Source organism: Gymnoscopelus microlampas (genome assembly GCF_963454915.1).
Source record: "Gymnoscopelus microlampas genome assembly, chromosome: 23".
Taxonomy (NCBI): Eukaryota; Metazoa; Chordata; class Actinopteri; order Myctophiformes; family Myctophidae; genus Gymnoscopelus; species Gymnoscopelus microlampas.
In genome coordinates, this window is record NC_139960.1 from 28,098,054 (window position 1) to 28,112,147 (window position 14,094).

The window sequence follows — 14,094 nt, forward strand, 5'->3', positions numbered from 1 at the left end:
ACTTTTGGCAAATATTGTACTGTTACTCCACTACAATTATTTGAAAACTTACTTTACAGATTTTGACTATTATCACGAAACATACATTAAAGGTAGGGTAAGTGATATTTTTTGGTTAAAACAAAAAGTATTTTGTTAAAAGGTTAAAACAAATATTCTGAAAGTAATCATTGCTATAGAGTGTTTTTTCAGTAACAGATGTCTCCTTGTTTCTCCAGCTCTTTAATAAACAGAAAATAAATTTTCCGGTAGGTGTCAAAATCTCAGCCAATCAGGAGAAAGTACCCATTTTTAAGCTTCATTTGTATAGTGTTCCAGTTCCAATTTTGTCTGCTCATTTCTTATTGTCATCACCTCCAATTTCACTTGTTTAATCTGTATCCTGTTTGTTTAAGCTGATACTTTTACTTAAAACATTTTAGTACTTTTTCCACCACTGAACACCAGCACGAGAAATAACCAGCAACACCCTTTTTATGTCCGGCGAAATAAAATACTAATAAAATCTGAGTCTTACCTGCCAAAGAATTTCTTGAAACCTTTAGACTTCTTTTTGACCCCTGACGGCGGAGTCGCTTCATCGGGGGATTTACGCTGAGGGACCCCAGCCAAGTCCAGGTGTTCTGTGCCCTTATGTTCCGTCTCAGCTGTAAATACATTATGTATACATTAGCATGACAGCACACACGTTTGGCCCAACACCGCAAACCCATGGCCATGGCAAACAGACGTCGGTTGCTGCTAGCCCAACACTCAAAGACTGCAACGATGATAGTCTCTACGCACTACGTACACATCTACTGATCTCTCAAGACAGACATGTTTGCTCCCACAATTTTCAAATACTTCAACAGTCCATACTTCTGAAGTTCTGAATTCACCTTTGGAGTTGCGTAAATAACTCCAACTGGAATTGGAAATCAAATTAGTCAAAGCCTATCTTATCTACTGTAGCCTGCTGCTTAGCATGGAAATTTACAAAGATGTTTTTGTAAATATTTTTAAATATTATTTTATGAACACCACGGTCATGATGATTGGTCGATTACCCTTCTGGTCGGAAAACAATTTCCTGTTCTCAACTTTTACGGGGCGGAATTGCATTCAAAGATTGTGGAAGAGATGGTCTGGCTTGAGAGACTACACAGTTAGTAAATAAGCACCACTACAACCCAATTGTATCAAAACTTAAAGAAACACACAGCAGCCCAACTCAGTCTTCACATGCAATGGGACTAGTTGACTTGTAGACAGCAGATTCACTAGCAGGAGGGATCAGGAAATTGGCCTCATTGCAGACGGTGTCTCATCATGGATGAGGGACAACTGGATATTATTAAGCCCTTAAGACCTGTGGCCGATTCTGCAAATGCCTTCTAAATCAGCAGTTCTCAGACGTCAACATTTTTCAAACACTTTCAAGATTTTTTCAAAAATGTTAAAAAATAGTAGATGTACAGTACAAGCTCGAGCTTGTATATCTGCTATTTTTGAATAGCCAACGCAAAATCTTAAATGCCACAGATGCGTTCCCGGTTTTAAAGGACAACTTTGTTTGTTTGTTTTACAACCAAGGTTTATGTTTTAGCTTGTAATTAAAGTAAATAAAAGATGAGTGTTTACATTTTTTCATTTACTGCTTTCTATAGTTTTAGCAATTTTCGCGATCCTTTTTACAGTGGGCGGGGGTATTCGGGCAGGTGGCTAAATATGTATTTTTTACACAATAAAAAAGGTCCCGTGGTCTTTGATGGCCAGATGTGAGTTATTGGGGGCTAGAAGAGCTACTGTAAATAATAATGAAGAAATTGCTGGGTTATTGTGTAAAAAAATACATATTTAGCCACCTGCCCGAATGCCCCCGCCCACTGTAAAAAATATCACGAAAATTGCTATAACTATAGAAAGCAGTAAATGAAAATCATCATCTTTATTTACTTTAATTACAAGCTAAAACATAAACCTTGGTTGTAAAAATAAAAAAGTTGTTCTTTAACCCATTAAGACCTGGAACGCTCTGTGTCACTTTAGATTTCTTTGGCTATTCAAAAATAGCAGATCTACAAGCTCATAGCGCGGCACCGAGTGCCGCGCTACGAGCTTGTAGATCTGCTATTTTTGAAAAATATGAAAAAATATGTTTTTCGTTTTTTTTCCAAAAAATGTTAGGATTTAGATTTTTTTAAAGAATCGCCTCACGTCTTAATGGGTTAATGGGTTATGGGAGACCATTTTACTGTCATTGACAAATGACAAATTAGAACAAAATTGACAAGCACCACACCCCCTAGGGAGAAACACAACCACACAGACACCTTAAACACCCAGAGAGAAAGGGAGAACATGGTTAGATCTAAATTACAGGATAGCAAACACAACAATGTGATCATTTACCATCTTAACTTTACAAAGATATATATAAACAGGCTGTGTATACTTCATTGATCAGGGTCCCCCCCAGGGCTCCATCCTTGGCCCCCTCTATTCAGTGGTGGAAAAAGTACTCAATTATTTACTTAAAAGTAAAAGTATCAATACTGAAATGTAGAAGTACTCTGTTAGAAGTAAAAATCTGGAATTAAAAATGTACGTGGGTAAAAGTACAAAGGTATTGGTTTCAAAATGGACTTAAAGTACCAAAAGTAAAAGTACTAAAACGTTTGAGAATAGCAGATCTACAAGCTCACAACGCGTTGTGAGCTTGTAGAACTGCTATTTTCAAATAGCCTAGGTATACAATAGGGCTAATTAAAGTGGTTAATGTATGTTTCATAATATCATAATTTCTATCTGAAAAGTAACTAAAGTTTTCAAATAATTGTAGCGGAGAAAAAGTACAATATTTGCCTCTGAGATAAAGTGGAGCAGAAGTAAAAGCATTGGAAATTGGAAATACTCAAGTAAAGTACAAATGCCTCAAAATTGTACTTAAGTACAGTACTTAAGTAAATGCACTTAGTTACTTTCCACCACTGCCCTCTACTACACATGTTATGACATGCCCGCAGTATAGGGACGCTAAGGTCCAAGTGGTTAAGAAATGCTGTTATGGAGTTAATGGAAGGTGGATGATCACACTGTTGGGTCTGTAGGATCCCTGCACAGAGAGAGCACACAACCAGCTGTATATCATCCAGGGCCGCCAGCCATGATACTGCAGGCCTGACCTCGGGTTTCAGTACTGTACCTAACGCAGGCGCACTCGCACTCCGGCTGCGATCTTCACAATTTACAGACAGCCGTGGGAGACAAAGCAGCAGTAAAACAGAACACACACATGTCAACACAGAACGGCTGTAATAAACCATTAAAATCTCTACAATGGTGGGATTTATATCCCCAGGAGCCATAGTTAGTCTATCGACTGACCATCATGTGGTTAAGCACTCTTACTACTAGCGTCCCTATTTTGGGCATAATAGGCAAACATTCCAATTGGTGAAGATTGTGAAAATATACCCGATCAACAAGCCCACATATTGGGAGCTTGTAGATTCTGCTATTCTTGCGACTTGATGTACAAGTATATAAGGTTTAACTGCTTGAAATGTAAAATAGGGAAAACAATAAACATGGCTATCTAGAATTAAAGACATTATGCGCAGACAGTGGAATCAGATGGCTTTTAGGGTACAGAGTTCACTACATTAATTATGGATATCAGTATCTTTGAGAGATAGAGGGGGGGAAATGTGTTTGATATCAGCCTGAATTCCTGTTCTCTAAAACATCGGAATCAGTGAAAAATTCAAAATGAGACACCGATGACCACCACCAGGGGGCCAAACCACACTCGTGTGAAGGAGGTCTATCTGGGATTCGATGTCCAGACTCACCCAGGTTCGGGGCGCTGCCTGTCCGCTTGCCTCCTGCACGTATCTTGAAGAAGCCGCGGCCAAATGAGGAGCGAGACTTCTTGGTGCCGAAACTCTCTTCACCTGTGGCACTTGGTTTAGGGGAAGAACAACTGGATCCCTCTTTGAATTTGGTCTATGGAATGAAAGAACATAATAATGAAAAATTATAATTAACCCATTAAGACCGGGAACGCATCTGTGTCATTTTTAGATTTGAGCTAAAAGGCATTATATGGCTATTCAAAAAGATCTACTAGATCTGCTATGTTTTTGAAATTGTGAAAATGTGTGTAAATCTTTGAATGTACATATATTTAAAGCGAACATTTGTAACTTAAATGTTTGCTTCTGGGGGTCCCTGGAACAAAATATTTTGAGATGTGGGTCCGCGGCCAAATACATATGATTTTGAGGGTCCTTGACATGAAAAAGTTTGAGAACCACTGACATAGAAACCTAGTTTTTTTTTCAAAAAACTGTTAGAATTTAGAAGACATTTTGTAGAATCGGGCTCAGGTCTTAATGGCTTAAGAATGTCATGTTTTCCTTGAAAAATAAATGAATACCGATAAATATGTATTAGAGAAAAAAAAAACATGTATTTGTGGTTTTTGACCACTAGGTGGCACACCTCAACAGCCTGTGCTCACAAGACCGGTTGATTCCCCTCAATATTCACCCAAGCAAGCCGATCCACTCTGACAGTCATTCATTCATAACCGGGGAAATCCACTGGGCCGAGAGAGATAAGAGGGCGGCTGGCCTTCTGCATCGCTGGACTGTGTATGGGCTTTTTTTTGTGTGTGTTTATGTATAATCAGCAGTACATGTGTGTAGTCATGTTTCTTGCACCTTTGACCTCTCAATGTGGGAAAGTTATGAAAAGCGACGATGCGAGACTCATCATGCCGGGTAGTGCGGTGTTCAAACTGCTGGAAGTAATGTCATTATTTCAAGTCTCTGTGGTCATTTTTGCTGTAAGCTTGTGTCTATGCAGTTTGCGCGCTAGGCTTATGTAATATACACACACAGAGAGAGAGAGAGAGAGACACAGAGAGAGAGAGGGCCCTATATTGCCGCCGTACCCCTTATGCCTAAACGTTTTGGGCATCTTTTTTTTTACCATTTTAAAAAACATTTTAAAATAGTTACAATAGTCGATCTACATCGACACGTTGTGAGCTTGTAGATCAGCTAATTGAACAATTTTAACCCATTAAGATCGGGAACGCATCTGTGTCATTTTAAGATTTCTTTGGCTATCAAAAAAAAATGAAAATGTGTGAAAATCTTTGAATATATATATATTTTTTATTTTATGCCAACATTTCTCTCAAATCTTTGCTTCTGGGGGGTCCCTGGAACAACATATTTTGAGGGCCAAATACATATCATTTTGGGGGTCCTTGATTACTGAAATTATAGCAACATAATTTCTTTTAAAAAAACTGTTAGGATTTAGACGACATTTGTAGAATCCCCCAGAAGCAAAGATTTTACCGTAATTTTCGCACTATAAGCCGCACCTGAATATAAGCCGCAGCAGCTAAATTGAATGATTTGTACATATATAAACCGCACTGGACTATAAGCCGCGGGTGTAAAATCCCTAGATTTAGGAGGTCCCCTAGTGGCCGTTAGCTATAAAAATACATAGATAAGCCGCAACGTTATATAAGCCGCAGGGTCGAAAAATGGGACAAAAGGCGCGGCTTATAGTCCGAAATTTACGGTAGTTAAAATGTTCAAATATATATATATATATATTCAAAGATTTGCACAAATTGGCAAGATTTTTCAAAAAATTAGTATAGTATATAGTATAAAATATAAAAGTATTAAAAATAAATGATATAAAAGTATAAAATAATGGTTAAAGTGGTTACACATATGCGTTCCCTGTCTTAATGGATTAAAAGGTTTAGGCGTAAGGGGTAAGGGGAGAGTGTGTGTTTGTGTTCTCACCTGGTCAGTGCTGATGGTCATGTGACCCAGATCAGCCTGGTGTAGGGCATCTGGGGAGCTGTGAGGAGGAAGGAGGTATGTTGTAATGGTAAGTCAATCACAGCTAGGCTCGCAATTAGGCTCGCAATTATTTGAGTTAATCGCAAACATTTTGCATAATCGTCATAATAAAAAATAAGAGAATGTCAAACAGAAATGACTAAAGTACAAGATTACTCAACCCCGAGTACTTGAGTCAGAGTTTAGATACTCCTGGTCAAATGAGCTTATAGATCTGTTATTTTCACTGTAGTTTAAATAGGACTAGGTTAACCCATTGAGACCTGAAGCCGATTCTACATGTCTCCTAAATCTCAACAGTATTCTGAAAAACGTATATTTCTATATCAGTGATGCTCAATCTTTTTCATGTCAACGACCCCCAAAATTATATATATTTGGCCACGGACCCCCATCAAAATATGTTGTTCCAGGGACCCCCAGAAGCAAAGATTTGAGTTAAAAATGTTCGCTTTAATTTTCACTATTTTTCAAAAATAGCAGATCTACAAGCTCGTAGCGCGGCACTCGGTGCCGCGCTACGAGCTTGTAGATCTGCTATTTTTGAATAGCCCAAAGTGTGAAATAATGCTTTTTTAGCTCAAATCTAAAAATGACACAGTTCCGGGTCTTAATGGGTTAAATAGGAGTGGTTAGTTCATAATGTTTTATGAATTAATGTATTCACAATTATTTCCCCCTTCCTAGAATTGTAGTGGAGTCAGTGCAATATGTACAATCATTTGGAAGTAAATGTACTTATGGTCACTAGTGTCCACCACTGGTGAGTTTTACCTTTCTGATGCCTGGAGCTGTCTCTCCCTGTCCAGTTCGTTCATTTCCGAGAGCACCGCTATACATGGAATAGACTGGGACAAGGCAGAGAGCCGGGGACAAAAGAGTTAGCTTGTGGACACGTTGGCTCAACGGCAAAACACAGCCTATACAAATTTAAAAGGAGCACGTCACCCATTTTCAACCTGATCTTCATACAATTGGTCTTCGCTAATGCTCATTATAAGCAGTGGTGGAAGGTCTTTGTACTTTACTTGAGTATTTCCAATTTGCAATACTTTTACTTCTACTCCACTACATCTCAGAGGCAAATATTGTACTTTTACTCCACTACAATGATTTGAAAACTATCGTTACTAGTTACTATTTTACACCTAGGCTATTTTCAAATATTTTAGTACTTTTACTTTTGGTACTTTAAGTACATTTTGATGCCAATACTTTTGTACTTTTACTCAAGTCAATTTTGAATTCTGGACTTTTACTTGTAACGGTGTATTTCTATATTGCAGTATTGGTACTTTTACTTAGTAAAGAATTTGAGTACTTTTTCCACCACTGATTATAAGATGGTACCATTTCTGTCTGCTTGCTCTGCGCCTCAGGTGGTGGGCTGTGGACAGTTCCGAAATCATTCTATTGATCTGTCTATTTGACATCATTGGTTTCCTCCAATGGCATCATCGGTGGTAATGTCAAATAAAATCTCAAACTTAAAATAGGTTGGAATCTACATCGATGATGTCATTGGTAGGCAGGTTTCTGAACTGCCCATATAGCCCACCTCTGAGACACAGAGCGAGTGTGGGGGCGGAAATTGTGCCATCTTACAATGAACACGAGTGAAGACGAATTACAGGAAAGTGAGGTTGAAAATGGGTGAATTGCTCCTTTTAATGGCTTTCTGCTGGAGTAATAGCCTAAACAGGACCGCTGACCTCCTGGATTCCTGGGAGCAGAGTGGGAGGCTAAAATAGTGTTTTCTAAGGAAGTCTCCAGTCTGGGGTCCATCCTGTGTGTGGATTGTTTTGACAGAGGTGGTGTTTACCTCACCAGAGCTCCTTCCTGTCTCCTCCTCCTCGTCCTCGTCCAATGAGAGGGTTAGTGTGACTTTGTCTGTCGCCACGGAGTTGGGACTCGAGGGATCATCTGGGATGTCGTCATAGTCGTCTTCGTTCAGCTTCTCTGTGAACAGAAAGTCACGCATTTGTGACAAATGTTCTGCTTGCTTGACTCCATTTCTATAAGTAACTTGAGCCTAGGAATGGCACTCGATTGACTACAGATTCTAATGACATGATTATACAAGCATCTCTTTAATTTCCGTTGCAAATTATGAATACACACAGTAAAATCCTCAGTGTTCATTTAATTGATTGTAAAATAGATTACTTTTTTTTTTTGCTGTCTAATAATAGCAGTAAACAGTGGAGCCTCACCTTTCACCAACTCTTGAACATTCCTGTACTGCGTGAGAGATCTCTGAAGCCCCTCTATCCTCTGCTCCTGTATGCAAAGAGGATTGTTTCAGTTCAAATCAGAGACATGGTCCCTTCCAACACGCTGTTTCCCATGGTGAATCCTTTAAGCGTATCTAAGTGGAAACCGAACTAATACTGTACATTCTAGGAGAGCAACAGCATCACAGTACCGTAACTGTACCTTCTCATTGTTGGCGGACATCAGGTTCTGCAATGCCATCTTCATCTTCAACATTTCTGCATCTGAAAACAAGGTACATTCCATACCGTTGTTGTTGTATGTAAAAGTCACTTTTCAGAAAAATGAACCTGTGTTCCAATGGATCCAGTGAGTTATTATTTAGTTACAAGCTCTTGTTAACCCGTTAAAACCGGGAACACATCTGTGTAACCACTTAAAATCATTATTTTTTTACTTTGGCTATTCAAAAATAGCAAATCTACAAGCTCATGAGCTTGTAGATCTCTGAAGATGAGCTTGAGCTCATGAGCTTGTAGATCTGCTATTTTTGAAAAATCGTGAAAACTTGCATGCAAATCTTTGAATGTATATATTTTTTTAAAGCAATTTTTTTTACTCAAATCTTTACTACTGGGGGTCCCTGGAACTAAACATTTTGAGATTTGGGTCCGTGGCCAAATATATATAATTTTGGGGGTCCTTGACACGAAAAAGGTTTGGTTCCAGGGACCCCCAGAAGAAAATATTTTAGTTAAAAATCTAAAATATAAAAATATATATATTCAAAGATTTGCACAAGTTTTCAAGATAAAAAAATAGCAGATCCACAAGCTCATAGCGCGGCACTCGGTGCCGCGCTATGAGCTTGTAGATCTGCTATTTTTGAATAGCCAAAGTAGAAAATAATGGTTATAGTCTATAGCTAAAAAAATAAAATGACACACAGATGTGTTCATTGGTTCAATATTTATAAAACCCACAGACAGACTCAACCACTTTGAGTTTTCACACTGTTGTGTATGAGTTTACACACAATCTATGCATCCCAACGAGTCAGAGAGCAGTGCATTGGAAATTACTTCCAGTAATTAAGTCCCTTGGGTTCGTCATGGTTGTATTGTGGGCACGCCGTCTCCAGCAGATAACTCCTGTCTCCAACCCTGTGGAAACTGAAGCTGCAAAACGGCTAAATCTAATTTCCCAGAAGGCAGCGTTGCACTAAAAGGGCAAATATAAACATCCCTGGTACCTGAGGGATAAGTGCGTTAACAGGTGACAGGGCTGAGTTGCATTATCAAGTTATTTATATGAGTCTAGTTTCAATGTGTGCATCGGCAGTGTTGATTTTGACAGCAAATTTTGATTTAGTTTTAGTCGTAGTCTTTTGAATAGAATTCCATTTAGTTTTTGTCATATTTTAGTCATCTGAAATGTCTTAGATTTTGTCTAGTTTTAGTCGACTAAATATCATAAGTTTTTAGTCGACTAAATCTACAGTTGATTTAGTCGTCCAAAATGTAATTTGGCGGTGTCTTGATGGCGTCGTAATGGCAATTTTACACTTGGTTGTATGCTGAAAGTAGCCGATCTACAAGCTCACAACGCGTCGCAGCGCGACGCGTTGTGAGCTTGTAGATCTGCTATTTTCAGAGCACAACATCGGAGCGCAACCAAACATAAAATGACTTGTCTTTTAGTTCTACTGGATCTCTTCTCCACTAGTCCCTCACTAACATTTTAGTCTAAAATGTTGATGAAATTGTCAGTATATTTAGTCTTAGTTTTAGTCATCATAGCTTAGGTTTTATCTTGTTTTTATTTAGTTTTCGTCAGTGAAAAAAGGTAGTCGTCATAGTTTTAGTCGAGGAAATCAACACTGCACTACACTGATAATTTGGTCATGGGTTCACTGCAGAATAAACGAGAGCCATGTGAAGCCCAAATGCATTCGTAAATCATCTGTTTTTGCAGTCTGGTTCAGACTCTCTGCGAGGAGCGCTTCCAGAGGCCTCGTGTCTATCTGTGCAAGAAACATGCATAGGGTGGAGTCTTAGAAAACATTTAGATAATGTGGGATCATCTCCATATTGTTTTGAGTGTCGTGAATATTGCAGAATGTACGACAAACCTCTAAATAAATGGCATTGCTCCAGCTACAAAACGTTGATAAGGGAAAGTCAGCAGTGCTTTGAAGGAGTACATGATCCTGTTCAAACATGTGTGGTATGAAACCTACACAGTAAAATTCTAAGTGTCAATTTAACTCAGAATAATGTACAAATGGAACCACCATTTTGTACAACACTAAGGATTTTACTGTGTTCAGACACATAAAGAACTGAGCAGAGGGAAGAACCTCTTCTTCAACTCATTACAGTGTTGACTACGACCGGTGGTGGAAAAAGTACTCAAATGTTTTACTTAAGTAAAAGTATCAATACTGCAATATAGAAATACCCCGTTACAAGTAAAAGTCCGGAATTCAAAATTGACTTGAGTAAAAGTACAAAAGTATTCGTATCAAAGTACCAAAAGTAAAAGTACTAAAATGTTTGATAATAGCAGATCTATAAGCTCAAACGCGTCGCATCGCAACGCGTTGTGAGCTTGTAGATCGGCTATTTTCAAATAGCCTATGTATAAAATAGGGTTAAAGTGGTTAATGTATGTTTTATAAAATAATAATTGATGATTGCAAAGTAACCAGTAACTAAAGTTTTCAAATAATTGTAGTGGAGTAAAGGTACAATATTTGCCTTTGAGATTTAGTGGAGTAGAAGTAAAAGTACTGAAAATTGGAAATACTCCAGTAAAGTCAAAAATTCACTTTAACTGAAAAAAACTCAAAATTGTACTTAAGTACAGTACTTGAGTACATGTACTTACAGTAGTTACTTTACACCACTGACTACGACAGCGCATGACAGCATGAAATTATTATTTATTATTTTTTTTGGGGGGGGGGGGGGGGGGAATTCCATCTCTCAGGTCGGGTTGAAAGTGCAGTCAGGATAATTACTTCAGAAAGGGACCCTTAAGGGGGAATCTACCAGTTGCTGGAATGTCAAGTCTCTTTTAGTCTAATCCTTATAAACCCTACTGAAATATTACGATTTGACTCCCCTGGATAGACGAGGTTTCCAGACCAACCGTTAAAAGAACGTCTCCCACCTTTCTCTTCGACGTCTTGGCGCTCGGCCCCGAGTCTGGTCTGGTCTTTTAGCCTGCTCACCTCCGTCTCCCTCTCCTCCAAATGCCCCTGCAGAAGCTGCAGTTCTTCCTGCGAGGGAGAGAAGACGTGAGTCACGACTTTTCAACTCAATGACTTTTAACCCATTGAGACCTGAAGCCGATTCTACATGTCTCCTAAATCTCAACAGTTTTCAGAAAAACGTACGTTTCTATATCAGTGGTGCTCAATCTTTTTCATGTCAAGGACCCCCAAAATTATATGTATTTGGCCGAGGACCCCCATCAAAATATTGTGTTCCAGGGACCCCCAGATCAAAGATTTGAGTAAAAAAATGTTCGCTTTAAAAATATATATATATTCAAAGATTTGCACACATTTTCACGATTTAAAAAAAATAGCAGATATACAAGCTCATAGCGCGGCACTCGGTGCCGCGCTATGAGCTTGTATATCTGCTATTTTTGAATAGCCCAAAGAGTAAAATAATGCTTTTTAGCTCAAATTTAAAAATGACACAGTTCCAGGTCTTAATGGGTTAAAATCAGCCTTGGGAGAGGAGGGGAGGATGTGAATAAATGATTTTGATAGACTAACCAACTCCAGCTTTGTCCAACATGAAGAATAGTAGCACGGTCAACTCTATGTGTTCAGTATTAAACCATGTTAAACAATGTTTACTTGACTACCACATACCAAAGTATTATTTTACCATGACACATTACCCACCTACAACACAAATACTGTACCCTGGTAACTGCTCTGTATCTTGTCTCATAAACAAGATGGTACTTTTATCGTTAAAAGGGATATTTCACCCCCAAAATGACTTTTTTTCTATCGATTACTCACCCCATGGAGACTTGCATTTATGGAGATTCTTTTGTTTTTGACATAATTATTCCTGAGCCAATAATTTGATGACCGGGTGTATTTATATACATTAGCATCTTTCCACCGGTAATCAAAGTATTGAATGCGACAAAAACAAAACAATCTGCATGAATTCAATGCTTCAGGGGATGTGTATTGTGTAATTGATAGAAAATAAGAACATTTTGGGTAAACTGCTCCTTTAAAGAAAGTATGAAAGTATCTAAACTAAAGGCCAGAGCTTGCATCTGAAATAAGGCACACATACTCTTTACAACAGGGGTCTTCAACACGGGGTCCGGGACCGAGGTACTACAGGGGGTCCGCCAAATCTTTGTGTGATATATCATTTATATATATAATTATATAACTTTAGCCAAAAATAGCAGATCTACAAGCTCACAACGCCTCGCGCTGCAAGGCGTTGTGGGCTTGTGGTATAGAGGTATAGGTGTAGAGGGAAAAAAGAGCAAGACCAAGTAAACAAAAAAAAGTTTAATCTGAAACAATTTTATACAATATGGAGGGGGTCCCTGCTTCATCTCTCTCTCAGCTAGGGGGTCCTTGGGCTGAAAACGTTGAAGACCCCTGCTTTACAATGATATGTCACTCACTCATACAAGTACAAGCAGAGAAACATTGGTGTGGCATGCTCCGCAGGCAATAAACAAAATATATCGCCCTGTAATAGCCATCCTTTGCTTCAGCCTTAGGCAGTGGTGTAAAGTAACGAAGTACTTTTACTCAAGTACTGTACTTAAGTACAATTTTGAGGTACTTTTACTTTACTGGAGTATTTCCAATTATCAGTAGTTTTACTTCTACTCCACTACATCTCAGAGGCAAATATTGTACTTTTACTCCACTACAATTATTTGACAACTTTAGTTACTAGTTACTTTGCAGTTATACATTATTACATTATAAAACGTACATTAACCACTTAAGCCCTATTTTATACCTAAGCTATTTGAAAATAGCAGATCTACAAGCTCACAACGCGTTGCATCGCATCACATTTTGATACCAATACTTTTGTACTTTTACTCAAGTACATTTTGAATTCCAGACATTCACTTGTAAAAGAGTACTTCTACATTGCAGTATTGATACTTTTACTTAAGTAAAACATTCGAGTACTTTTCCCACCACTGGCCTTAGGGCAGAGGGTACATCCACACATGAGCGTACGCTAACGCGCGACGCTACGCTACGTGGCGCTAGCCCCATCCACTCTCATGTTAAGTTAAAAAACGGAAGTTCCGGTCCGTTTTTTCCTATAACATGGGAGTGGACGGGACTTCCGACTTCCGGGGCGTACATTTGCACGCTAGCGTACGCTCATGTGTGGATGTACCCAGTGAAAACTCCACAGTGACAGGTTAACGGGTACGTTAACCCATTGAGACCTGAAGCCGATTCTACATGTGTCCTAAATCTCAACAGTTTTCTGAAAAACGTATGTTTCTATATCAGTGGTGCTCAATCTTTTTCATGTCAAGGACCCCCAAAATGATATGTATTTGGCCGCGGACCCCCATCAAAATATGTTGTTCCAGGGACCCCCCAGAAGCAAAGATTTGAGTTAAAAATGTTCGCTTTAAAAATATATATATTCAAAGATTTGCACACATTTTCACGATTTTTCAAAAATAGCAGATCTACAAGCTCATAGCGCGGCACTCGGTGCCGCGCTATGAGCTTGTAGATCTGCTATTTTTGAATAGCCCAAAGTGTAAAATAATGCTTTTTAGCTCAAATCTAAAAATGAGACAGTTCCAGGTCTTAATGGGTTAACGGGTACGTTAACAAGTGCGCGAGATGATCTGAAGCTCCCGGAACGGCCGTAGGGACGGTGGAAGCACTTACAGGAAACGTGGTGAAAGTCAGGAAAAGCAGTGTGTGTGCAGCGGCAGACAGAGAGGAGGGTTT

The 14,094-nt window shown here is 38.8% G+C and overlaps 1 protein-coding gene across 2 annotated transcripts in view; it reads right to left on the bottom strand.

Moving 5' to 3' along the window:
* The window catches only part of LOC311039915 (liprin-beta-1-like), a 47,346-nt gene that overhangs the window by 11,322 nt on the left and 21,930 nt on the right, over positions 1–14,094 (bottom strand). The window contains exons 8-16 of one of the 2 annotated variants that reach the window (XM_084049929.1): positions 11,271–11,379; positions 8,319–8,380; positions 8,096–8,162; positions 7,705–7,841; positions 6,657–6,730; positions 5,823–5,880; positions 3,837–3,990; positions 3,188–3,220; positions 518–647 (exon numbers count right to left, since the gene is read on the bottom strand). In XM_084049929.1, the coding sequence (XP_083906055.1) occupies positions 518–647; positions 3,188–3,220; positions 3,837–3,990; positions 5,823–5,880; positions 6,657–6,730; positions 7,705–7,841; positions 8,096–8,162; positions 8,319–8,380; positions 11,271–11,379 (824 nt within the window). The remainder of the gene's footprint in view (positions 1–517; positions 648–3,187; positions 3,221–3,836; positions 3,991–5,822; positions 5,881–6,656; positions 6,731–7,704; positions 7,842–8,095; positions 8,163–8,318; positions 8,381–11,270; positions 11,380–14,094) is intronic. The other variant, XM_084049930.1, reaches the window with a different exon arrangement.